Raw genomic sequence first — 13,859 nt, forward strand, 5'->3', positions numbered from 1 at the left:
GTGTATTAACGCAGTTACTTGCTGTTTTAATTGTGTCATCTGAGTGGTTATTTCTGCTGAATCCATTTGTGGTTCGTTCAATCTGTAACGCTCCTGCGTTTTACGTATGATGTGGATTTTCAGCTGCAGAAATATTCCACTTCAGTAGTCATGTAGAGAAACGCTGAGACACCAATCCCAACTCTCAATGACTCATCATGTGTGGATGATCTCAATTCAGCAAGTAAATACACACACTCAATAAGATGTTTCCTAGAGTGACTTATGTATATAGTAACACAGTGATGATAGGCTGAAGAGACAGGTTGGGTAGAGATGGTAGATGACAGACACTTGAAAGGAAATGTTCTTGAAAGTAAGATAGTAGCAGATGGGATGCAGATAGGTTTAGCAATCATGTATGGTAGTAGATGACAGAGTAGCAGGTGGACATACAAGAGAGATCAACCCAGTGCAAGAACAGGTGGTAGTAGGCTCAAGAGCTAGCAATCTTAGATAATGCAGATGTAGTAATAGTCCTTAGTATGCAGAGCTAGATAGTGTAAGCTTTAGTATAAAGGTTATAGAGGTTTCCCCTGTGGGGTACTTATCACTAATAGCAATGTAGATAAGATGTTTCCTAGAGTGACTTATGTATATAGTAACACAGTGATGATAGGCTGAAGAGACAGGTTGGGTAGAGATGGTAGATGACAGACACTTGAAAGGAAATGTTCTTGAAAGTAAGATAGTAGCAGATGGGATGCAGATAGGTTTAGCAATCATGTATGGTAGTAGATGACAAAGTAGCAGGTGGACATACAAGAGAGATCAACCCAGTGCAAGAACAGGTGGTAGTAGGCTCAAGAGCTAGCAATCTTAGATAATGCAGATGTAGTAATAGTCCTTAGTATGCAGAGCTAGATAGTGTAAGCTTTAGTATAAAGGTTATAGAGGTTTCCCCTGTGGGGTACTTATCACTAATAGCAATGTAGCAGAGGAGAGGTTCGGCAAGAGCGGATGATCCGGTAGCGGGATACAGGGATCAGCGCAGCGTGGTTCCGACAGCGAGGTATGCTTGCAAGCATGAGAGCTTCAAGACAGGTTAGCATCAAGGCACAAAGCAGTTTGAACGAACACATGTGAGTGAGAGCCGGCGATCTAAATAGCCATCCAGTCCGGCGCTCAGTGATGACAGCATCAGTCTTAAAGGTGTATGCGCACCTTACCAAAAGAGAATGGTGGGGCGCATACACTTATGAAAGAGTAATTAGGGTACCCAAAGGTACCAGAACATTACACCCAGTCTCTTTCTGCTGCGCAGCACAGGGTGATTAGGGTGTGTCCAGGCACACCCTGAGTGCACGCCTATGGTCATGTGCTGGGATGAAGTACCTCCCATATACATGCATGGGAGTTACGTCATCCAGACTTGCTGGTAATGTAGGGCAGCATGGACATAGCAGCACTGGAGTGGATCGCTATGCTGGGAAAGAGTGACATAATGTGCAAATATATGTAACACAAAGGGCGCTACCCCTTGCATAAGGTTAGTCAGCATTTCTCTGCCAGAAACAAACATTCAGCCTCCTGGCCGTCTGCCTGCCCTTGTCTGTTCCTTCAAATCTATATACACACTTTGGGGTTGATTTACTAAAACTAGAGTGCAAAATCTGGGGCAGCTCTGCATAGAAACCAATACGCTTCCTTTTTTTTTTTGCTCAAAGCTTAATTGAACAAGCTGCAGTTAGAAGCTGATTGGCTACTATGCACAGCTGCACCAGATTTTGCGCACTCCACTTTTAGTAAGTTAATCCCATTGTCTAGCACTGGCTCCCCAGCCCAACATCTGTCACGAAAGGTACGAAAACCTGTAAGAAAACAAAGTTTCCATTTAGGCATGTATTAACATGGTATTTTTTATTTCCAGTGACTCCATCCATTGTTCCTGGACCAACAGAGTACACCACACGAGAAGAAAGGCCTATCACTTTACAGTGTAATGCCAAAGGGTACCCACAGCCCACTGTGACCTGGTCAAAGGTAATGACATGGTGGACAGAATATTATCCATACCTGCGTTGTGTTCTTTGTTTTTTTTTTTCTTGCCTTCCTAATGAATAATCTGTATTCTCAGGAAGAAGAAATGCTAACAGTTGATGGTAGCCATTACCTTCTAAACAAAGATGGCAGCCTCCTAATTGCTTTGCCCTCTAGTGCCGACTCTGGGTATTACACCTGCACTGCAGCAAACCAGGTGGGGACAGCAAGCAAAGTGTCTCATCTCTTAGTACATAGTAAGTAATACCAAAACTTTTTTTAATTTTTTTTTTTTAAACATTGAAACCCTTTTATTAACTCCGTGTGAAAGAGCATAGAGTTCTGTAACTGGAACAAGCAATTAGAGTTCAATTTTCAGCAATTTAGTATGCTCAGACAACTAAAAGCAAATTTTTGAATTAGTTAATAAAATATATCTAAAGCACAAACTGTTTTTACTTTTAAAAAGAGCAGAGAAGGCTCCTGTCCGGTCCTTATTATTTGGAAAACAATAAAAAAACAAGAGAAGAGTGCACTGACCTAGTACAATACCATTAAACCATTTATTGAAGAGTAAGAAAGGTAAAATACATTATACTCACAAACACAGGTTGCAAATAGGCATGTAAAAAATCCTAATAGAGTCAGGTGACCTCTAGGACATGGATACATCCAGTGCTACAGAGGGGTATGGATGGCCTCCATACTGGTATGGCTGACACATTTCAGAGCCACCCTATTTATTTTAAAGGAATGCTTGTCAGCAGCCTAATGATCAAGGTGATGTTTCTCACCGTCACTAGGAATGAAAGACAGACACTATATGTGGGGCCCTTGGAGTAATTTTACTTTGGATTCAAGTCCATGTTACTTTGGATTCAAGTCCATGTCCCCCCAAGACAGTAAAGGCCCGTACACACGATACGAAAATCGGAAGGGAAATTTCGTCTGCGAACGATCTGCTGATTTTCGGATTGTTAGTATAGTGCTTTCGACAGCCGATTACGGATTTTCGGACGACAAAAACTGGATGTGCAGGCTATAAAATTTTTATCGTACGTCAACACAACGTCTGATTTTCATTTAATTTGTACAGTTTTCGTCTGAAAAAAATCTTAAGAGCAAGACTAGGCATGCTCAGAAACTAAAAGAACACATAAAAAACAATTCAACACATGACATCACTTCTGAAGTTGAATTCTGTCCTATGGGAAATTTAGTATGAAAATAACCTCTTCACTTTCGACATGAGACTAGCATGCAACAAAAAACGGATGACAGATTGTTTGATAATCTGATCGTATGTACGGGGCTTTAGACTCATAGTAGATGCTAATATCAGCTCAACCACCTGTCTTCCACACATTGTTGAATATGTTGATTTACTCACCTGTTATCTACTGTGGGTTCTGTGTTTACACTTATGATGATGTGTATTGTAATTCAGGAGCTCGAAATAATGTTTATTCAAAATATGCAAAGTGTTCTAATTAATAAAAGTAGTATCTTAATTACAACCTTTTACTATGTACATTACTGTGCAGAAGTTTTAGCCAGCTAAGAAAAAAAAAAATTGGCAAATACTTTTAATTATATTTTACTAGTTTATTTTTTATCAATTTTACACTTGCAAAGTGAATGAACAAAAGAAAAATCTTCATCAAATGATTACAATGGCTCAATAAATCACCTTTGGCCTAAAGGGGAGTTCCACCCAAAAGGAAATGCTTTAAGTCCTCCTGACCCCCTGACATGCCACATTTGGCATGCAATTTTTTTGGAAGGGGGGAGCAGGTACCTAGATTTGACAGGTACCGGCTCCCACTTAGGCGGCCCAAGTGGAAGTTCTCTTCTTCCCCTCCCTCCCTGCAATCTTCTGGGACACGTCGCAGGTCCCAGAAGATTGCCCGTCCACGGCGCGACTCGTGCATGTGCAGTGCACACCCAACTGTGAAGCCGCAAACTGTCACAGCCGGGTGCCCACAGTAGTGATGCTGGCGCCACGGGGGAGAAGAGGGAGAGAACCGAGGATCCCATCATTCGCAATAAACAAGCTCTTGTAACATCATCCAGTATACAAGAACATACTGCAATAGCCTGAATGAGTGCCATTGCACTATGATTTTGTATACTGGATGATGTTACATCATTCCCAATAAACAAGCACTTGTAAGTTTTCTACTTTTTTTAGATACATTTTGGAGATACAGTTTTACACAATGTGGAGCCTTTCTTTGTCTTTATGGTCCAATGCACTGGTTTTTATACCAATCTATGTGGAGCAGATTCATCACGTTGTTAGTTGTGGAAAGTCTTAGAGTCTGCTAGTACCACTCCTGGACACGTTCAAAACCTGATCTACCCAGTACCTGTATGGGTAACTGAGTCCATATGTTCTGGTAAGCAGTCATTTTTACAAGTGGTGGAAGGTTTTCACATTGAGGATTGGAGCACAGAAGGTGGCACAAATCTGTTCTGCGATTATTCACTACACTGGGATATATGTTTTCTATTCTGTACTGTCGTTTTATTATTGTTGTTGTTATATGTAGCACCCTCCTAGGTAGGTGCTAGTAAAAGAGTATAGTTTTGAGCTCTGTCTGCTTACCAGAGGGGCTACAGGTAAATCTATATTGTTCTCTGCCTACCAGAGAGCAGGATCTGTGAGTGAGGTCTGCTCATTGTGCTCAGTATGCGATTCATTCAGTCTGGAGAGTGTTTCACACTGGTCCAATAGGGAGGCATGGTGGACAGTGGGAGGAAACCTGATGAATGGGTGCATAGGCTTTTGATACAGTCCTGATGATTGGCAGAGGGTAGGTCGCCTTGGTGCATGCTGGGATACTGTATAAAAGCCAAGAGCACATGTGCTCGGGGTCTTTCGTTGGAGAGGGAGGGAGTGGCTGCCTCCTCCTCTGTAGAGGTGCCATGCTGTCGCAGGAGGTCGCTCTGAGGGCCAGAGGAGCAGTTGAGAGGAGCTGACCCCCGAGGTCCAGGGAAACTGACTGAGAGGGGAGACACTGCAGACCCTGTGGCTGCAGTATCGTGAGTACAGGGGCTCGTGTCAAGGGGCCTGACCTGAGGGGGGCCACCCCTGCTCATAGGATAGTCAGTGGACAAGTGTCAGCAGAAAGAGGATGCTAGGGAGAGTGTCCTGAAGATATAATAAGAGATTGTCCACCAAGTAGTCTTGAAGGAAAGCAAGAGACTTAATCCCTATTCATCTAAAGGGGCAGGATGAATTAATAAACAGCCTGGTTGTTCCATACCTACAAGCGAAGTAGAGAAGATAGAAGTCCTCAGATATTGTGAATAGTTAAATTGGAGTATCCCACCATTTCCTTCTCCTATACCCATTACAAAATAAACAACAAAACAACCAAATACCGCTGGACTGTTTATTGAAGTGAGAGCCAAGAGGAATGCGAAAAATTGCACTTGTTTGTGGCCATGTGTTGTTAACCAGGGGGACCCGTGTAGTGAATATTCAGCAGTCCTTACGGGGGCAGTGCTACATATATAGAGTATATATATTTTTGCACATTTTTGTTCAGTTGATTATCAAGGAGGAAATGAGCTAAGTTGCTTAAATAGCAAAAAGTGGCTGGACTAATGAGGCAGGTAAATGGTTATGACTGAACAAATTAACCGACAGCTGAGCAGCTTCTGAGCACTGAAAGAAAAAAGCTGCTCGTTAAAAAGCAGATGCCAGCCCTGACAGGTAGTTAAAGGTCGGTTGTTTGCATGAATAGAAACTTGGTATACAAGGAGTCTAGATTGGATTTTGTTCGGACTCAGATCATAAAAAGCCAACACGTTTTGGGGGTTCAAAGAGTCCTTCTATACCAGGGCTTAGAACAAAGTCTGTATTGAAATGAAAATTTGGGTAATCCTGAGAGGTAATTAGTTTAATCACTCTAGATGCTGTTAAAGCTTTCTGTGCTTTGCTCCTTGCATAACTACACTTGTATTACTGTCTGTTTCCCTGGTTAGAGAGATAAACTCTAATTGTCCTGACCACCAAAGTCACCGGGAATGAAATTGAGGAAAATGCCAAAATTTTGAGTTGCCACCAGAAGAGGAATAGAGGGGAAATCTTCTAACAGTGACAAGTTTAGGTGACTGCTCTCTCATTGGGGATTTTCCATACGATGGAAAGATATTCTCCTGACTTCCCGTTGAGTCCACAGCACAGGAAGTGAAATAAAGTTTTTCTAATTAGACACAGATGACATAAAAAACGACAATGGTTCTAACCCTTTCCTACTCTATCAAAAATTAAAAAGTTGGGGCTTTAGCTATAATTTAAATACCCTTACACCCAGGGCCGTCTTTAACACAGGGCAAGAGGGGCAGCTTCCCTGGGCCCAGTCATTGTTGTGGGGCCCAATGCAGCTGCCCCTTGAGCCTGTATCGCCCGAAAGTAGTTAGGCGGATTTGGGAGGGCCCAAGTTTGCTCAGGGTCCAATCAATATTACACCCTGATCACTTTGAGTTTTTGATTAACTTAGTTCCCTTTCACACTGTTGCGCTTTTGCCGCCCTATTTTCAGGACGACAAAAGCACATGAAAACTATTCCTCATTAAAACCTTTGTAACTGTTCACACTGCAAGTGCGCTGTGCTTTGAAAGCTCTGCAGGCTGCATCTTTGGTGCGGTTTTTCAAAAGTTCACCAAAAACGCACCTTTTATTGTAAGTCCATGGGAAAAGTGCATAAATTCGAAAGGGTCCTTCAGCTCCACAAAAATGTATCAAAAGCATATCAGTGTGAAAGGGCCCTTTGTCCTTGACAATTCCAAGTGGAAACTTTCCATGCCACACTGACTTCTGCACATCATTTTCTACTCTTTTCTTTTTCCTTCAGCAAAGCCCAGAATAAGTGTGAATGGGTCACATGATGTGAGCACCCCGATATCAGTGGTGGCTGCATTGGGGGCCGAGATTACATTGCCCTGTGATGTCCAAGGTGTGCCTTCGCCCATTGTCTCCTGGAGGAAGGACTCCTTCCCACTGCCTATACTCTCAGCCAGGTATGACTATAACATTACTGTCAATGTTAAATGATTTCAGGATCTAAATGATATTGATATTTTGATATATCAAAAGCTAATGCTTGTTCTTCATGAAGATCTTCCTAACAAGATTTTAGATTTTATGAATTTAGCTACTAATGCTTGTTCCTTATTAGGATCTTTCTAAAAAGATGTAAAATACCTGCAAATTTTTTTTTTTAAAAAAAAAGCCTGTAGTGTAAAGGATCAGCCAGAGCCATGCGTGTAACACGGGAAGGCATAGTGGCGGAGAGAGTGTGTAATTGTGATTCATGCTCGTATAATAGCCATCTTATCTGGCAGACAAATGCCTCTGGGAAGTGTCCCAGCTAATCTTTTCCTGCTGGGGGAATACGGATCACTGGCGGATTATCCTGTAAGCTCCCTATCAATCTTGTCACACTTTATACCTGGCACCTCATCGGCAGTCCAAGCCAATGTTTTACATATGCTTAGCATTTTTATTTAAATCCATCCTTAGATCTAGGCGTGATACACAGGGCAGTAATTACTGCTTTCTCATAAGTACATTACAGAGTCAGACCACCCAAAACTGGATTTAAAGGAGACCCGTCATGATAGAAATGCATAGGCTACTGTTTTGAAATTGTCTGGCTTCCGTACTTTATGAGTCATTGGCACATAGATAGCACACAGCAATGACAGTCTACTGCTTTCACTGTTGGGTTTCCGTTAAAATCTTGGGTATGTAGCACTACTCCCTTGGGAGCTGCTGGTTACGGATTCCCCTGGGTTACCCATAGCAACAACAACACAGTATAGCATTTTTGAAGTGCTTGGCTCAGTCAAGAAACAGTCTAGGGGTTTTGTTTTGTTGTGGTTTATTGAGAACTTGGGTAGGAGAAGGGATGAGTGGGATACTCCAACTTGAATAAACTATGCACAATTTGCTGGGACTGCTGAATAACTGAATGCGGCAAGGCCGCTGCTTCACCTTGTTTCTAGCAGTAAGGAAGAAGTAATGAACTTGCATTTCCCTGTGAATAACTCTTCAGGGCCCAGTTAGGCACCCCCTGTATCCCTATTCTTCAGGGTTTTTACACGCCACCCCCTTTACTGTAACACTCTGTGAGCTAGCTCCGTGGTCCCCCTTTTCTGAGTCGACCCTTTGGCAAGTCCCTTAGTACTCACGGACACTGTTTTTCCTGAGAGACTCTGCCAGCAGCTCCACTGTCAGCTACACTGCATCTTCTAAGGCTCAGCTCCACACCTGGTTCACTAGGCCGACTGCCTAAGACCACCTTCCTCAGACACAGCAGGAGGAGAGACAGCCATCAGTCTCCTCCTGGGACACTGCTTCCCACCAAAGATGCCCTGTCACATGTCCCCTCAGTATTTATGGCCAATCCCAGGATGCACTGCAATGGTGCCTACCCACTGGGACTTCCATAAAACCTAATGTGTCACTGGCTGGGTTTCCTCCACTGTCCAACAAGCTCCCTCATTGGATGCAGTGGGGACACTCCCTCAGACCCAGTGAATCACACCTGGAGACATGTAACAGGCAACCTAATAGATCAGGCTCCCCTGATAAGCAGAAGGAGCATTAGATGCATTTACCTAGAACCTACCTACCTAGGAGGGTGCTACAGGTAGATGCTAGCAGTTTGAAACAAAAAGCAACCTTTAAGATCTCTCCTGCAGGTAGCACTCTGCACCTGAGTTCCTAGCTCAACCCACATGGTTATTGCCAAGCAATCTCCTAGATTAAAATAGTGTCGTTCCACTCGCGCCAACTAAAAATCACTACTAAAATAAGTGAATAAATCAAATTAAATATGAAGCAGTTGCTGGTATAAGCCTAAAGGCTAATCAGTATAAGCAAGCAGCTAGGGTAAGGTAATTCATGCTGACACCAGCACTTGCTCTAGTAGTGAGAATAGTGTTGTTAGTATGTGCAAACTCAATATGCAATCTTCTATATCTACAGTGCAACATATAATAGTATAGTGCAAATTGCAGTAATATGAGAGACCTCAGTTATAAAGTGACGTGTGTCAAATAAAACCAAAAAAAAATCATAGTGCAATATGCCTAAGTGTCCAATAACCAAAAAAGTCCCAATAGATGTATCACCGTGTAATCCGTGAATTCCAAAATTGGAAAAGGATTCGTGTTGATTTCAAACAATAAGATAGAATTCCTTCCAATCAATAACACTCCCACCAAGATGGAATAACACCCAACGTGAATAGGATAATGCAAGGTGGCCACTTACCAGATACTATTGATCCTCCTTGCCATACAGCAATAGGATCAAGAAAAGCTTGGTAGGTTCTTATACCCAAGGTGTATCCTCCAATGGATCCTGCGAATCCCCTCACTGACCGGCTCGAGTGCTCCAGCTGAGATGATGCATGTAGAAGAAAGGAACTGAGAGTGGACTCCACATAGCATAAAAATGTATGGCCTTTATTAAAAGCCCATGTACAAGGGTTGTATTTAGGGCAAAACAATAAAATAAATGTATAAATTATAGCGGCGGGCAAGAAAAAACTCCCGTGCTGGTTCCCGCACTATTGTAGAGAGCCGTGCAAGGTGCAGCGAGCTGGATTTCCGGCTTGCATTCCACTTGCAATGCGTGACCTCACCACGTGCGTTTCAACTTGACGCGTTTCGTCATAGGTTTTGACGTCTTCAGAAGCTGAATCTCCTAGGTTCCTTGTTGGATTTTACATTTCCTCTTAATAATTTTTTAAATTTACATTGAAAGTTACAAAAATACACACAAAAAACTTAGCACATACACACCTCACACACACATATGTCGTACAATACCAAAGAGCCTTGTATGTAAACATGGCCAAAGAGTTCATTCTTATCCATAGGGACAGATGATGCCAACATGATGGGAGAAGAAATCCACTAGAATTTGGAGCAGTCCTTCCCACCAGCTGTCTACAACAGTAGATGGAATGGGTATTGGTTACAGTAAAAAACAACCAGGGGTAATCGAGAGCCCATCGGTTGGGGATCTCTCATTTTGCTCAGCCAAAACTGACACATTTCTTATAATTTTTGGGGACATGCTGTGCTAATATATATAAGGATAAGCAATAATGTCTACAAATAAAGGATTTAACATGCAGCAGGATGAAGGAGTCTCTATTGTATAGATAGGCATAGCCAGGATCTTGAAAAGCCAATGAGGGATTCAGACCATGACATGAAAACAGAATGGAAAATTGCAGTAATTTCCAGACTCTATTCACTAATATGGCCAATGGAGGGGAGGACATAGCTGTGACTATGTCACCACAAACTGGCGTAGATGATAGCACTAGATTAAACTTCCCAGCAAGCTATGCAGGGCAGAGACATTGGTAAGACTGAGGCATGCAAAAGGGCTATGAGCTTTTGAAAAGCCAAGTGAAATATTAATGAAATTAAAATTTGGCTTACATACACGTGGTGTTTGTAACCTGAAGCCTCTTTTAAACAGCTATAGAGTGGGAGCGCCTTCACTGCCTTAGAACCAGTGTTCTCCTGAAAACTCCAACTTGCCAAAATCTCAAACTACGTCACTTCTGGTGACTCTACAGCAGGAATAATTGGAGATTTCGACGAGTTGCTGTTTTCACAGACCACCGGCAACCTGTACACTACGGTACGCGCTATAATGACTGGATATTGCTAGTAATGCCCGCTACTAACCAACAACACGGCAGCCTCCAAGGCGACGACAACTTTGTTCCTCCTTAACTCCTCCTTATCCTCCTCCGGTACATGACCAGTTGGCTCTTTTCCCTGAACACCTGGTATGGAGGTACAAAGTTCAAGGCGGCCATGTTGTTGGTTAGTAGCGGGCGTTACTAACAATATCCAGTCATTATAGCGTGTAGCAGGGGCGTAACTACAGGGGTTGCAATTGCAACCATGCCCCAAGCTCCAGGGGGCCTGTGCGGCTCCCCTGTCCACCTGGATAGGAGGGGCGGCGGGGGGCAGCATGTAGAGAAATAACTGCCTTCCTTTTTCCTCCCTTAGCTGCAGGAGGAAAATGGAGGAGATTGGTTCCTCTGTATGCTTCCCCCGCCACTCCTCCTATCCAGTTCACTTGTGTTCTGCTGTCTCTGAGCCCCTCTGTGCTCTCCTTGTCCCCCCCCACTGTGCTCCCTCCCCTCTCCTGCCGGCTGCTGCAGGGGATGTCTCACAATAGGGAACCAGGAAGGGGTCAGTAAATGTCATTTACCAGCTCCTTCCTTTTCTGAATGGACAGAGTCATAGTCAGTGACATTGTAAAAAAATAAGATAAAATGATAAAAAATAATACAATTAAAATACCAAAAAATAAAAACTACTGACACCAGTGGGTGAACTTCCAGGATTGCAAAGGTCATACTTGCGACTGGGCCCTGTCATTCCACCACCGGAGGAGGAGGATGTCAGGAAGGGGGCTCACTGCAGAACTTGTGAAAGGGTCCTGCAGCGGGACCGTAATAAAGGGCCCCGCAACGAGAGTGAAGGGCCCCAGGATCAGTGGGAAGAGCCCCAGGCTGAAAGGAAGGGTCCCGGCCAGGGGTCCATTTATGGTTTCTTGCACCGGGGCCCTGAAGGTTCTAGTTACGCCTCTGGCGTGTACCATAGTGTACAGTCTGCCAATGGTCAATGAAAACAGCAACTGGTCGAGATCTCCAAATATTCCTGCTGTAGAGTCACCGGAAGTGACGTGGTTGGAGATTTTGATGAGTTGGAGTTTTCTGCAGAACATCGGACCTCTTCTTTCTTTTTTCCTTTCTCCGCTTTTTTTTTTTTTTCGTTCTTCTTTCCTTTTGTACAATCTTGGTGCTTTGGTCCTCTGATAATTATCCAGGCTGGTCTCCGCTATATGAAGGCCTTTGTTCGACTACATATTATGCTGTTCTTAGTCTTGAGATATAGGCCTCCACAGATGCTTTAGGATTGAATTATCTTCCTTTATTAGCTTTATTATATATGCTCATTATGCTGCTATGTTACATAGTTACATAGTCGGTAAGGTTGAATAAAGACAATAGTCCATCCAGTTCAACCTGTGTAGGTGTGTGTGCAGTGGTGTATTTTGGTTTTGTTCTGCCCTAGGCAAGGCTAAAATTGGGCGCCCCCCCCCCCCATGTAAATTTTACCCCACCTTTTAATGGATGTGACTACCTCCAAAATTTAAGGACTACAAGTCCCAGCATGAACCCCTGAGATCTCATGAGGGGGTTGGAGAGGGAGGGGGGTGAGAGAGGGGGGATGAGAGAGAGGAGGGGGTGAGAGGGGAGTGAGAGAGGGGAAGGGGGGGGCAACCAGTGGCTAATAGAGTCTCAGGTGGAGGGGGGAGGCTTTTTTGCTGCCCCCTGCAAAGTGCTGCCCTAGGCCTGGGCCTTGTTGGCCTAGGCCAAAATACAGCACTGTGTGTGTGGCCGTAATCATCTCTCATACCCCTTAATGTTCCGATTCTTGAGATGTACATCTAAGAGTCTTTTGAAAGCCACCATACTTCCCGCAGAAATCACCTCTTGTGGTAGAGAATTCCACAATCTTGTAGCCCTAACAGTAAAGAACCCCCCTCGTTGCCTGTGGTTAAAACGCTTCTCCTCTAATCGCATTGTATGCCCTCTAGTCCTCATGCAATCGATCCGACTGAATAGCTTTTTTTCTATGCTGAGATCACCATTGAGATATTTATAAATTGCTATCATGTCCCCTCTCAGGCGAGAATAAATCAAGTGATTGCAGACGCCCTTCATAATTAAGGTCCTCTAATCCCCTAATTAGTTTAGTTGCCCTTCTCTGGACTCTCTCCAGCTCCAACACATCCTGTTCTTTTGCACTGTTTGGAATAAGAAAAGTATACCTCAATTCTCAATTTTTTATTAATCTCTTGCTATGGATAATTACTGACCTGTCTTATATCTGTTAACCTTTGTCTTTACAAAATAAATAAATATATTAAAAGAAATTTAAATTTGGTAAATAATGAAATGAATAATGCTGTCCTCTTCTTGCAGACACCATTTGCTGTCATCATCATCTCTGAAACTATCTGAACTGAGGGTGATGGACAGCGGATATTACACCTGCCTGGCTTCCAACCTGGCCGGCAACACGTCACTTACATACAGCCTGGAGGTACAAGGTACATGTGCATCCATACAGCAAGCATTGTAGTACAGCTCAGATTATAGAAAGATTGCCATTGATGTGTGCAACAACTCCACTTTTTGCTTTCATAAGTCAGCTGTTAAAAGATTAGTGTACTTTTTATACACATTGGCTGCTTTAATGTATCCAGGCAGCTGGAGCAAGTTTGGAAATCTAACCTTTCTCCATTGTTCATATTTTCTTTATTATTGCTTGGCGGCTGTCATCAAAGTCCAAGACAGTACAAATTAATTGTGTAACATTAAAGTATATTTAAAGCCAAGAACAAAATGTATTCTATTGCAGCTTACAATTCCTTAGTTTTCATTTTTAGAAGTACTGAAAAATACCTGATCTTGCCAGCATTCCAGTGTCAGCGTTATTAGCTTTTCTTAGCGATCTTCTGTAAATAGCAAAAAGAAATCCTCCCTTTGGGTATTGCTACCCCCATAGGAGACGCTAAGTAAATGCCCGGGGTTCTTTTTCTGATAACTGCTCCGCTGGGCACACGCGCGGGGGGGTCCGGCGGCGCGCGCTCACTCCCTAGAGCCTCACAGGCTAGCGACATATACCTACGTCGCTTTGCCTGTGAGGGGCTGACTGCCGACGTAAATCGTCGTTAGGCAGTCAGCAAGTAGTTAAATACCAGGAATGTATTATGT

General features: G+C 43.3%; 1 protein-coding gene across 1 annotated transcript in view; it reads left to right on the forward strand.

The window, feature by feature from the left end:
- The window catches only part of HMCN2 (hemicentin 2), a 377,259-nt gene that overhangs the window by 155,639 nt on the left and 207,761 nt on the right, over positions 1 to 13,859 (forward strand). The window contains exons 20-23 of the mRNA XM_082263033.1: positions 1,910 to 2,022; positions 2,117 to 2,276; positions 6,885 to 7,050; positions 13,065 to 13,192. Of these exons, the coding sequence (XP_082119159.1) occupies positions 1,910 to 2,022; positions 2,117 to 2,276; positions 6,885 to 7,050; positions 13,065 to 13,192 (567 nt within the window). The remainder of the gene's footprint in view (positions 1 to 1,909; positions 2,023 to 2,116; positions 2,277 to 6,884; positions 7,051 to 13,064; positions 13,193 to 13,859) is intronic.

Source organism: Pelophylax lessonae (assembly GCF_965119305.1).
Source record: "Pelophylax lessonae genome assembly, chromosome: 7".
NCBI classification, from domain to species: domain Eukaryota; kingdom Metazoa; phylum Chordata; class Amphibia; order Anura; family Ranidae; genus Pelophylax; species Pelophylax lessonae.